General features: G+C 41.0%; 1 protein-coding gene across 2 annotated transcripts in view; it reads right to left on the minus strand.

The window, feature by feature from the left end:
* Positions 1-340: 340 nt before the first annotated feature.
* Positions 341-13,692, minus strand: part of EFL1 (elongation factor like GTPase 1) — a 132,475-nt gene continuing 119,123 nt past the window's right edge. For both annotated transcript variants that reach the window (XM_089906708.1, XM_022554491.3), the window contains one exon: positions 341-667. In XM_089906708.1, coding sequence (XP_089762834.1) covers positions 479-667 — 189 coding nt within the window. In that variant the 3' untranslated portion in view covers positions 341-478. The remainder of the gene's footprint in view (positions 668-13,692) is intronic.

Below are 13,692 nucleotides of genomic sequence, written 5' to 3' on the forward strand. Positions count from 1 at the left end.
CTTGGTTTAACTAACCTAAAGGTAGCTGGTCTCTCGAGTATGCGGTCTCTCCAAATGATGTTAAATGCTGTGATTCAATATGAAGTATGTTTAAGTGGAGGATGTAATCAGAAGAGCGACACTCTGATGACAGGCAGAGGGGTGGGTGCTCAGTGTAGGGGACCCAGCCCACTGGGGGATCTGCACACCCTGCCCCCGGCACTTAGCAGGTTGCCCTCGTCACAGCATGAGTCTTGCTGCCAAGGGGTTATACATAGGGTAGGAAGAAGGCACCACTGCAATATTTATAACTTCTTGCCTTGTACCAGAACCAATTACAAAAACATTTTGGAACGCCCTCTTTAAAATATGATATGGATCAGCTTTATTGAAAGTGAACGCACAGAGATGATGCAGCAGAAAGAAATTTTCCCAGTATCGAAGCCTGGGTGATACTTCCTAACTTATTACAAAGAGAAGAATCTGCCAACAGTAGCAGTTACTTATTTTTGCTGAGGGTTCTCTGCTTTTCTGCGTGCTCCACAATCTTCTCTTCCACATAAAGACCCTTCCGCTTTCGTACCGCATTCATGTACTTCCGGGCCTGGTTCTCAGAATCAGCCTTTTCCCCAAAGTGCAAATACTCCTCCTCAGTGGTTGGTACCCAGAAGGGGTCGCTGGGAATGATCTTGTAAAAGAAGGTGACAGAATGTGCTAGATTAGACAAGTATACTTTCATTTCAAATGCCAACTCATACAGTCTTAGCTTAAGAATAAAAGTGAGGCAATGAAGAGTTAAGCTTGCTAGAAATGGTAATAAACAAATATGAAGGATCACAGGCGGTATGGACAAATGGAAGCAGATTCAACAAAACTTGTGACATACATATTATTCTTTACTCCTAGAGCCTTTACATAACACTAAGTAAGAAAACTATTAATTTTGAATAATATAATAGAAAAAACTCTCCCTTTCACTAGGATATACCTGGGTATCAGTGTCACTTCACTAATTTTGCCTTTGTCCTCAGCAAAGACCAACACATGTAAGTCCATTCTTGATTATTCTGAGCTTTTTGCTCCAAAATTCAGTGCAGTATTAGGAGCACGGTATTGCCTACAGATGAAGACCACATTCCACAAGATCAGCTTTACCAGTAATAACAGTGAGATTCTGACTTTTATATGCCTTGTTCTTTTCGTTGTTTTTTCTTATTTCTCAATTGGGAGGAAAGAGGTGCTATTTCTCAAGTGGTCTCAAATCCCAACACTTTTCAATTTAAAATGCAGAAATGAAAGAAAAATTTATTTTATAATAGTCACTCTTCAACATAAAAAAAGGAAATTTCTGTGGACCAGGAAGGGAGAGGTTCTTGGAGGGAGAGAAGAGAGCCCACAGTAATATGTGAGGGCAAAAGCCCCATCCACTTCCCATAGGGAGCCAAGACAGCTGTGCACCAGGAGGGCCAGGCTTTTACTGCCCACTTAGGATGGGCCCAAAGCCACATAAACCAGGTGTGTGGGGACCAGAACCATCCACTCTTCTCTGGAGCTGGAATAACCATGTCTGCCAAGGGCTGTGGCTGAAAATGAGTTGTAGGTCATGAGATAAAAGCCGTCACCTTCTGAAGATCAGACTCGGCCTGTGCTGAGTCTGTTGTCCTGCACCATCCACACTGGTGAAGGCACCAAGCTGAGCCACTGCAAATGCTACAGTTAGAGCTACGGCACTCAGGAGGACAGAGGAGGAGAGAATTCCTGCTGAAAATGACCCTACCAGTAAGATATACAGAAGACAAAAGGAAATCCAGCACCGTGAAAGACAGGTGCCAGACTCAACAAAAGGGAGAATGAATAATCAAATAGAGATAATAAGGTAATCTGAAGAGAAAATTCTAGAGAGTTCATTTAAAAATCCTCCAAGAAATAAAGGAGATGAGGGTGGGGAGTAGCATCCATAATACATTAGGCAGTTGTGAAAAAGAAAGAACTAGAAATCCCAGAAATTAAAATTTTAGACATTAAAATTTAAAAAAAACAAAGAAACTCGGTGGGTAGGTTAAACAGAAAACTGCTGAAGCGAGAATAAGTAAATTAAAAAGACATTTGATATTCAGAATATATAAAGAACTCTTAGAACTCAACAACAAAAAAACCCAAACAACCCAATAAAAAATGGGCAAAGGACTTGAACAGACATGTCTCCAGAAAAGATATACAAATGGCCAACAAGCAATTGAAAAGATGCTCAACATTATCAGTCATGAAGGAAATTTAAGTCAAAACCACAGTGAGGTACCACTTCACACCCACTGGGATGACTATTATTTAAAAAAAAAAAAATGGAAAAAAAGCGTTGGTGAGGATGTGGAGAGACTGGAAGCCTCATGCACTGCTGATAAGAATGTAAGACGCTACAGCCACTGTGGAAAAGTCTGGCGGCTTCTCAAAAAGTTAAACGCAGAATTGTCATACGACTCCGCAATTCTACTCATAGGTATATACCCCAAAGGACTGAAAACAGGAACCCAAACAAGTATCAGTACATATACATGCAAGAACATAGCAGCACTATTCACAACAGCCAAAAGGTGGAAAAGCCTAAATGTCCATCAATGGACGAACAAACTATGGTATACAATACATACAACGGAATGTTACACAGCCATACGAAGAATACTGATACATGCTAAATGTGGATATACCTCCAAAACAGTATGCTAAGTGGAAGAAGCCAGACACAAAAGGTTACATATTATATGATTCCATTTGTATAAAATGTCCAGAATAGATAAACCACAGACATAGAATGCAGACTGACGGTTACCCAGGGCTGGTAGGGGAGTCTGTGTGTAAGCCCAGATCCAGGAAGGCTTTGGCACATCTCTAAATCCAAGGCAGGCGAGGAGGCTGGAGCGAATGTAACGCAGGGGTTGATGGTGCTGGTGCTGAAGTCAGATCTGCATGACTGGGGCAAGTTACTTAAAGGCATCTTGTGCCTTAGTTCTCTCGTTTGTAAAGGTGTAATATTAAAAAAGTCCTAATCTCCTATGATTGTATGAGGACTAAATGAGATCATCAATTTATGTCAAGTCATGCCAGGGATGCAGTAACAGCACATCACCACTCTCTCTGACACTGCTGAATTCAAGACTAGGGCTACAAGTGCAAGCACAGTTGAATGGAAGTGGAAGGGGCGAGTCTGGAAAGTGGGTAGTGTCTCTGCGTGCTCTTATGAACCACCAGCCTATTGTGGCTGGAAAAACAGACCCACTCAAAGAACTGCTACTGCATTCTGTCCCCGGGAGATGAATCCCTTTGCTTCCACAGTCACCTCTGGAGACCCTGTCTGCCACTCTCCTCCACCACCCCCAGCCACAACCACATGTCACAACCTCCTAAGTGTGTCAAAGCACAGACCGGTGCCCTCAGGCTGAAGAAGGATGACATGCTAGGTATGAGGACTCAAGTGTCATCAGGGTATACGTCTACAGAGGATAAGCAAAATCTCCAAGGTGCCATTAGCCAAGTATTAGCAGGTTGCTGGGGCCCTGCTACCCCCAAGTCTAATCTGACAAGGTACCAGAGTAGTGGGGTGATACTGCGGATCTGGAAGTTCCCACACACCGGTGAGTGGATTCAAGGGTGCTAAGAGGCTGGTGGAAGCCTGGGGGCAGGACAAAGGCAGTTGCAGGTGGGGATTTTGTGGCTAGAGACAAGTGGTTGGTAGGAGAGATTCCTGAAACTGGTTGGTGCCACCATACTGGCCCCAGCAGCCAGATGGGGCTGGACCAGTCAAGCCATTTCCCGGCCAAAGCCACTGAGGATCTAGGGTACTGTGTTGAAGCTGAGGCGCCCCTCCCCCTTTCCACAGAAGGCCCCCTCTTGCTTAGAGGGGAGGAAGAAAGTCAGGAAATGGAACATTTATGTGGGCAGTCATCCACAAAGACTATACTTGTAAGAGACTAGTTTTAAGCCAGTTATCAGTGTCCTCCTCTAACTAGTTGGATGATAAACCCATCATAGAATATAAAGAAGCCACATGTTCTTAGCAGGTCTCAGTGGTAGCAGTGAACACATCTTTAACCCAGTTAAAAAAAAGTGACACATTTTATAAAGAGAAATAAGTGAGGTGTTAGTTGGGAGATATCAGACTCAGACTGGCCAACTGAAGACCAGAGTGTCCTCTTTTCAAAAACGTAACTTCAGAGCTTCAGAAGGGTCCAGTTTTGCCTGGGCCCTCAGCGTATATTTCTGAGGTTTGCTCAGTTTGTTTCCCGAGCCGCCAGGGCCACTTCCTGTGCCCATCTTCAGCTGCCCGGGGGACTCGACCCGATGCGGGCCCACTGCCCACACCTCTTCTGTCCAGCACGGGCAGCTGCTGTTTTCACCTTCACTCCTCCTGTATCTGTGTGGACATCTGGAAGCTTCTTGCCTCGACATGCCAAACAAAGTCTCAGAAAAGGGGCAATGGGGTACACTTTACCAGAAAGTGACTGGCCTGGTCCAGTCCCACCTGACCGTGTTAGGGTCATTTTGAATTTTCCCAGTGGGGTGATGACAAGGCCACCCCAAAGGCTGTCCAGGTGATGCTCCACAGAAAGGCATCCTTGAGGCAACAGAGCAGAGCTTGCTATCAGTTTGGAAGAAAAGATGCTTTCTTCTAACTGGCTCACCCAGAATTCACGTGCCTACAGTGAGAATGTTTTTTTTTTGGCAACTCCACAGCCTAAAGAGGATGCCATTTTCTAACTCACAGGAAGAAAGGCACCCAAGTGCTAGCTGTTGTCCTGAGCATTACTACAAAAAAAAAAAAAAAGCCTAGAAGAAAAAAGCTTTGGGAGCTCTCTTTCAATACTTTGCCCAATTTTCCCTATGGTTATGGCTGGCATGTGGCAAACACCATGTCCAAAATACACTTCTTCCGTGCGATTGCGATCACTTCTTCCTTACCCTAACGTGAACTTTAGCCCACCCCTCAGCAGCGAGTCTTGAGGTTATGCTGACATACATGTAGATCAGCACTGGCTGGTAATATTTTTCCTTCTGTGTCTGTTATTAGCTCCTTTTCTTCTTTTTTCATAGAAGGGTAAAACATAGAAAGAGAAATTATGAGATTGCTGACTTCAAAGGTTTCCTCATGGAAAATGCCTGTAATTTTATTTTCTCTATTTTTTGAAGCACTTTCTCTCAAAAGCTCTTGATTGTAAATTACATGGTGTGGTAGAATACAAATGAAAAAAAGTGCCTTGGAGTGAGAAGCCAGATCTCAACAACTGTGTTATTTCTAAACCTAACTATGGGGGAAAACTGAGACAGCCAGAAAAGATCAGATCAATGACACTTAATTATAATGTAGTTTTCTAGACTTTCAAAAGATTTGAAGCTTTTGGGAACAGGACCATGACAGGTGGCAAGGGGATGACAGAAGGATGGTACAAAACTGGAGCAAACTTTCCTTGAGTACATTTTTCTCTCAAGTTATTTATTAAAGGGCGGATTTGTAATGATTAGCTGTAACTAAGTCAAAAACTAATATATTTTTAAAACTACTACTAAGTATGTCAGATTAACTTTCAGCCTCCCCGCCCTTTTTTTTTTTTTTAATTTTGAGAAAGAAAGGAGACTGAAAAACCATCATGGTTTTCACGTTGACAAAAACTGCCTGCTTTGTAAAACTTTGCTGTTTTATATTAACGGTTCCTAAATACTTATTATCCTCTTTTTCTTTGGTATTAGTATTTCAGGTGGGCATACAGATGACCTAGGTTCTGGGGGGAGGGGTAGGTAGGCACACATTTTCTATAAAGCTCAAGACAGTAAATATTTTAGACTGTTGTAAGTACTCAAGTCTGCTTGAAAGCAGCCATATAAAACACGTAAATGAATGGGTATGGCTATACCTGAGTATATTTTATTTACCAAAACAGGTAATGGGTCATAGTTTGCTGACTCCTGAATGAGTTAAAGACTATATTGCCCAGCCTCCTTGTCAGATGGAGCCTTGTTAGATGTGGTGGGATGATGTGTTCTGGGCAATGGACTTGGGCAGCATCCTCTTAACGGGACTATGCCCTCTTAACGGAGTATGTCCTCTTCCCATTGCCTATTCTTAATGGCCGGTATGCAGAGGTGACAGTAGGAGGTGAAACAGCCACTCTGGACCATCCAAGTGTTGAGAAAGGCAGCAAAGGAGCAGAAGCCTGGGCTCCTTCCACAGTGAGCTGCACACCAGCCCTGGACTGCCTCCTGAGACTCAAAAGAGAATCTTCTGCTTAATTTGAGCCACTCCACTTTGAGATCCTTTTGATAGAGCAGCCTTATCTGTTTCCAGATATATAGCTGACAATTGGGAAATGGTGAGAAGTTTATAGATCTTTAAAAAAATGTGCTTTATAAAGTCACTTTCAAGGACAAGGGTGACTACAAAATGATGAGGGGACTTCCCTGGTGGCGCAGTGGTTAAGAATCTGCCTGCTAATGCCGGGGACATGGGTTCGAGCCCTGATCCGGGAAGATCCCACATGCCACGGGGCAACTAAGCCCGTGCACCACAACTACTGAGCCTGTGCTCTAGAGCCTGCGAGCCACAACTTCTGAAGCCCGTGCTCCACAACAAGAGAAGCCACCGCAATGAGAAGCCCGCGCACCGCAACAAAGAGCAGCCCCCGCTTGCCACAACGAGAAAAAGCCCGCGAGCAGCAACAAAGACCCAACGCAGCCCCGAAGACCCCAGGCAGACAAAAATTTAAATTAAAAAATAAATAAATTTATATAAAAAAATAAAATGAGGTATTTTAAACAAACAATAGAATAAATGAATTCAAATATACAATTCTTCCAATAATGATGCCATTACAAGAGCTCTGAATATGTTTTAGATCTGTATTTACAGAGAACCCAAGGGATCACTTAACCTATACGCTCTTTGTTCTGACCAAACATACTATAACCCAGTTTTCTGCACCAGTGCTGATCAAGGACATTTTCTTTTCTTTTTTGAATTTTATTTTATTTATTTTTTATACAGCAGGTTCTTATTAGTTATCCATCTTATACATATTAGTGTATACATATCAATTGCAATCTCCCAATTCATCCCACCACCACCACCCACCCCCCGCCACTTTCCCCCCTTGGTGTCCATACATTTGTTCTCTACATCTGTCTCTCTATTTCTGCCCTGTAAACCGGTTCATCTGTACCATTTTTCTAGGTTCCACATATATCGTTAATATACTATATTTGTTTTTCTCTTTCTGACTTACTTCACTCTGTATGAGGGTCTCTAGATCCATCCACGTCTCTACAAATGACCCAATTTCGTTCCTTTTTATGGATGAGTAATATTCCACCGTATATATGTACCACATCTTCTTTATCCATTCGTCTGTCGATGGGCATTTAGGTTGCTTCCATGACCTGGCTATTGTAAACAGTGCTGCAATGAACACTGGGGTGCATGTGTGGTTTTGAATTATGTTTTTTTCTAGGTATATGTCCAGTAGTGGGATTTCTGGGTCATATGGTAATTCTATTTTTAGTTTTTTAAGGAGCGTCCATACTGTTCTCCATAGTGGCTGCATCAATTTACATTCCCACAAACAGTGCAAGGGGGTTCCCTTTTCTCCACACCCCCTCCAGCATTTGTTGTTTGTAGATTTTCTGATGATGCCCATTCTAACTGGTGTGAGGTGATATCTTGTTGTAGTTTTGATTTGCATTTCTCTAATGATTAGTGATGTTGAGCAGCTTTTCATGTGCTTCTTGGCCATCTGTATGTCTTCTTTGAAGAAATGTCTATTTAGGTCTTCTGCCCATTTTTGGACTGGTTGTTTTAATATTGAGCTGCATGACCTGCTTATAAATTTTGGAGATTAATCCTTTGTCTGTTGACTCGTTTGCAAATATTTTCTCCCATTCTGAGGGTTGTCTTTTCGTCTTGTTTGTAGTTTGCCGTGCAAAAGCTTTTAAGTTTCATTAGGTCCCATTTATTTGTTTATTTTTGTTTTTATTTCCATTACTCTAGGAGGTGGATGAAAAAAGATCTTGCTGTGATTTCTGTGAGAGTGTTCTTCCTATGTTTTCCTCTAAGAGTTTTATAGTGTCCGGTCTTATATTTAGGTCTTTAATCCATTTTGAGTTTATTTTTGTGTATGGTGTTAGGGAGTGTTCTAATTTCATTCTTTTACATGTAGCTGTCCAGTTTTCCCAGCACCACTTATTGAAGAGACAGCCTTTTCTCCATTGTATATCCTTGCCTCCTTTGTCATAGTTTAGCTGACCATAGGTGTGTGGGTTTATCTCTGGGCTTTCTATCCTGTTCCACTGATCTGTACTTGTTTTTGTGCCAGTACCATATTATCTTGATTATTGTAGCTTTGTAGTATTGTCTGAAGTCAGGGAGTCTCATTCCTCCAGCTCTGTTTTCTTCCCTCAAGATTGCTTTGGCTATTCAGGGTCTTTTGTGTTTCCGTACAAATTTTAAGATGTTTTGTTCTAGTTCTGTAAAAAATGCCACTGGTAATTTGATAGGCTTTGCATTGAACCTGCAGACTGCTTTGGTAGTAGAGTCATTTTCACAATATTGATTCTTCCAGTCCAAAAACATGGTATCTCTCTCCATCTGTTGGTATCATCTTTAATTTCTTTCATCAGTGTCTTACAGTTGTCTGCATACAGGTCTTTTATCTCCCTAGGTAGCTTTATTCCTAGGTATTCTTTTTGTTGCATTGGTAAATGGGAGTGTTTCCTTAATTTCTCTTTCAGATGTTTCATCATTAGTATATAGGAATGCAAGAGATTTCTGTGCATTAATTTTGTATCCTGCAACTTTACCACATTCACTGATTAGCTCTAGTAGTTTTCTGGTGGCATCTTTAGGATTCTCTATGTATAGTATCATGTCATCTGCAAACAGTGACGGTTTTACTTCTTTTCCAATCTGTATTCCTTTTATTTCTTTTCCTTCTCTGATTGCTGTGGCTAGGACTTCCAAAACTATGTTGAATAATAGTGGCAAGAGTGGACATCCTTGTCTTGTTGCTGATCTTAGAGGAAATGCTTTCAGTTTTTCACCATTGAGAATGATGTTTGCTGTGGGTTTGTCGTATATGGCCTTTATTATGTTGAGGTAGGTTCCCTCTATGCCCACTCTCTGGAGAGTTTTTATGATAAATGGGTGTTGAATTTTGTCAAAAGCTTTTTCTGCATCTACTGAGATGATCGTATGGTTTTTACTCTTCAGTTTGTTAATATGGTGTATCACATTGATTGATTTGCATATAATGAAGAATCCTTGCATCCCTGGGATAAATCCCACTTGATCATGGTGCATGATCCTTTTAATGTGTTGTTGATTTCTGTTTGCTAGTATTTTGTTGAGGATTTTTGCATCTATATTCATCAGTGATACTGGTCTGTAATTCTTTTTTTGTAGTACCTCTGTCTGATTTTGGCATCAGGGTGATGGTGGCTTCATAGAATGAGTTTGGGCGTGTTCCTTCCTCTGCAATTTTTTGGAAGAGTTTGAGAAGGATGGGTGTTAGCTCTTCTCTAAATGTTTGACAGAATTCACCTGTGAAGCCATCTGGTCTTGGACTTTTGTTTGTTGGAAGATTTTTAATCACAGGTTCAATTTCATTACTTGTGATTGGTCTGTCCATATTTTCTATTTCATCCTGGTTCAGTCTTGGAAGGTTATACCTTTCTAAGAATTTGTCCATTTCTTCTAGGCTGTCCATTTTATTGGCATAGTTGCTTGTAGTACTCTTAGGATGCTTTGTATTTCTGTGGTATCTGTTGTAACTTCTCCTTTTTAATTTCTAATTTTATTGATTTGAGTCCTCTCCCTCTTTTTCTTGATGAGTCTGGCTAATGGTTTGTCAATTTTGTTTATCTTCTCAAAGAACCAGCTTTTAGTTTTATTGATCTTTGCTATTGTTTTCTTTGTTTCTATTTCATTTATTTCTGCTCTGATCTTTATGATTTCTTTCCTTCTACTAACCTTGGGTTTTGTTTGTCCTTCTTTCTCTAGCTCCTTTAGGTGTAAGGTTAGATTTTTTATTTGAGATTTTTCTTGTTTCTTGAGGTAGGACTGTATTGCTATAAACTTCCCTCTTAGAACTGCTTTTGCTGCATCCCATAGGTTTTGGATAGTCGTGTCTTCATTGTTGCTTGTCTCTAGGTATTTTCTGATTTCCTCTTTGATTTCTTCAGTGATCTCTTGGTTATTTAGTAACGTATTGTTTAGCCTCCATGTGTTTGTTTTTTATGTTTTTTTCCCCTGTAATTGATTTCTAATCTCATAGTGTTGTGGTCAGAAAAGGTGCTTGATATGATTTCAATTTTCTTAAATTTACTGAGGCTTGCTTTGTGACCCAGGCTGTGATCTACCCTGGAGAATGTTCCATGTGCACTTGAGAAGAATGTGTAATCTGCTGTTTTTGGATGGAATGTCTTATAAATATCAATTAAATCTATCTGGTCTATTGTGTCATTTAAAGCTTGTGTTTCCTTATGAAATTTCTGTCTGGTTGATCTGTCCATTGGTGTAAGTGAGGTGTTAAAGTCCCCCACTATTATTATGTTACTGTCAATTTCCTCTTTTATAGCTGTTAGCAGTTGCCTTGTGTATTGAGGTGTTCCTATGTTGGGTGCATATATATTTATAATTGTTATATCTTCTTCTTGGATTGATCCCTTGATCGTTATGTAGTGTCCTTCCTCGTCTCTTGTAACATTCTTTATTTTAAAGTCTATTTTATCTGATATGAGTATTGCTACTCCAGCTTTCTTTTGATTTCCTTTTGCATGGAATATCTTTCCCCATCCCTTCACTTTCGGTCTGTATGTGTCCCTAGGTCTGAAGTGGGTCTCTTGTAGACAGCATATATATGGGTCTTATTTTTGTGTACATTCAGTGAGCCTGTGTCTTTTGATTGGAGCATTTAATTCATTCACATTTAAGGTAATCATCAATATGTATGTTCCTATTACCATTTTCTTAATTGTTATGGGCTTGTTTTTGTAGGTCCTTTTCTTCTCTTGTGTTTCCCACTTAGAGAAGTTCCTTTAGCCTTTGTTGTAGAGCTGGTTTGGTGGTGCTGAATTCTCTTAGCTTTTGCTTGTCTGTAAAGCTTTTGATTTCTCCATCAAATCTGAATGAGATCCTTGATAAGTAGAGTAATCTTGGTTGTAGCTTCTTCCCTTTCACCATTTTAAATATATCATGCCACTCCCTTCTGGCTTGTAGAGTTTCTGCTGAGAAATCACCTGTTAACCTTATGGGAGTTCGCTTGTATGTTATTTGTCGTTTTTCCCTTGTTGCTTTCAATAATTTTTCTTTGTCTTTAATTTTTGTCAATTTGATTACTATGTGTCTCGGTGTGTTTCCCCTTGAGTTTATCCTGCCTGGGACTCTCTGCGCTTCCTGGACTTGGGTGGCTATTTGCCTTCCCATGTTAGGGAAGTTTTCAACTATAATCTCTTCAAATATTTTCTCATGTCCTTTCTCTCTCTCTTCTCCTTCTGGGGCCCCTATAATGTGAATATTGTTCCATTTAATGTTGTCCCAGAGGTCTCTTAGGCTCTCTTCATTTCTCTTCATTCTTTTTTCTTTATTCTGTTCTGTGGCAGTGAATTACACCATTCTATCTTCCAGGTCACTTATGGTTCTTCTGCCCCAGTTATTCTGCTATTGATTCCTTCTACTGTATTTTTCATTTCAGTTATTGTATTGTCCATCTCTGTTTGTTTGTCCTTTAATTCTTCTAGGTCTTTGTTAAACATTTCTTGCATCTTCTCGATCTCTGCCTCCATTCTTTTTCTGAGGTCCTGGATCATCTTCACTATCATTATTCTGAATTCTTTTTCTGGAAGGTTGCCTATCTCCACTTCATTTAGTTGTTTTTCTGGGGGTTTTATCTTGTTCCTTCATCTGGTACATAGCCCTCTGCCTTTTCATCTTGTCTTTCTGTGAATGTGGTTTTTGTTCCACAGGCTGGATTGTAGTTCTTCTTCCTTCTGCTGTCTGCCCTCTGGCGTATGAGGCTACCTAAAAGGCTTGTGCAAGTTTCCTGATGGGAGGCACTGGTGGCGGGTAGAGCTGGTTGTTGCTCTGGTGGGCAGGGCTCAGTAAAACTTTAATCCACTTGTCTGCTGATGGGTGGGGCTGGGTTCCCTCCCTGTTGGTTGTTTGGCCTGAGGCAACCCAACACTGGAGCCTACCTGGGCTCTTTGGTGGGGCTAATGGCGGACTCTGGGAGGGCTCAGGCCAAGGAGTACTTCCCAGAACTTCTGCTGCTAGTGTCCTTGTCCTCATGGTGAGACAGAGCCGCCCCCGCCTCTGCAGGAGACCCTCCAACACTAGCAGGTACGTCTGGTTCAGTCTCCTATGGGGTCGCTGCTCCCTCCCCAGGGTCCCGATGTGCACACTACTTTGTGTGTGCCCTCCAAGATCGGAGTCTCTGTTTCCCTCAGTACTGTCGAAGTCCTGCAATCAAATCCCGCTAGCCTTCAAAGTCTGATTCTCTAGGTATTCCTCCTCCCGTTGCCGGACCCCCAGGTTGGGAAGCCTGAGGTGGGGCTCAGAACCTTCACTGCAGTGGGTGGACTTTTGTGGTATATTTGTTCTCCAGTTTTGAGTCACCCACCCAGCAGTTATGGGATTTGATTTTATTGTGATTGCGCCCTTCCTACCATCTCATTGCGGCTTCTCCTTTGTCTTTGGATGTGGGGTATCTTTTTTGGTGAGTTCCAGTGTCTTCCTGTCGATGACTGTTCAGCAGTTAGTTGTAATTCCAGTGCTCTCGCAAGAGGGAGTGAGCACACGTCCTTCTACTCTCAAGGCCATCTGAATGAGATGGACGACTTGTCATCTCTAAGATATTCAGAAGCATGAGCTGCAAGTTCTGAAGGCAGTTTTCAGCAATGGCAGCACAAATGAAGAAAGTGTTTCACTTCTCAAGGTCATTACTTTGAAGTGGAATAAATCTCTCTTCAGTTCTAAGCATCATTTAGCTGCACTGTCCTGTAATCACACATCTGGTCACTAAAACACGTGGGGGATAACGCTAATGTTTATCATTAGGAACATCAGTAATATATTTACACTATAGACATAGTTCTTCAGAAGTTGCCTTTATAAATCCATTCCTTCTACTTCTTACTGGTTTGTGTTTTTATGTAAAAGTTGAGTGCCAAAAAGCAAAACCAAAAAGCTAGAAGTTTGGATAAGTGGGAAATTACTACCCATAAGTATGGGCATTAACAAATAACTTAAATGTTTTGTGCTACTGTTTTCTACATAATGAAGTACAGCAATGGCGTCTATTCAGATATAGGCCAATAAAACCATCAAAACATCATTTTATTTCTAGAAAAAGATGCAAGAAAAATTTCATAGTAAATCAGTGTTAAAATGTAGTTTGTACTGACAACCAAAAAAAATGTAACCTAAATTAGAACAACATTAACTTTAGTTCTATCAAGTACTAAGAACGTAACTTTCTCTTTTCAAGGAGAAGCAGACACAGTTGAGTGTTTTGGACTAGCAACTTCACTTGTATCAATTTAGATGATATGAACTTGCCCAACTAAAATCAAATTTGCCCTGTCTGAAGTTAGTTTTGCTGAAGTGTCACCTTTCTTTACTTTGCCAGATTCGCTTGACTATAGAATTCATTTTAAAGAGAAAGTTCTCCCTCAATTATT

The sequence above is a fragment of the Delphinapterus leucas genome, chromosome 2 (assembly GCF_059928025.1).
Source record: "Delphinapterus leucas isolate spDelLeu-1000000601 "Yukka" chromosome 2, BTC_Dleu_Yukka2, whole genome shotgun sequence".
NCBI lineage: Eukaryota > Metazoa > Chordata > Mammalia > Artiodactyla > Monodontidae > Delphinapterus > Delphinapterus leucas.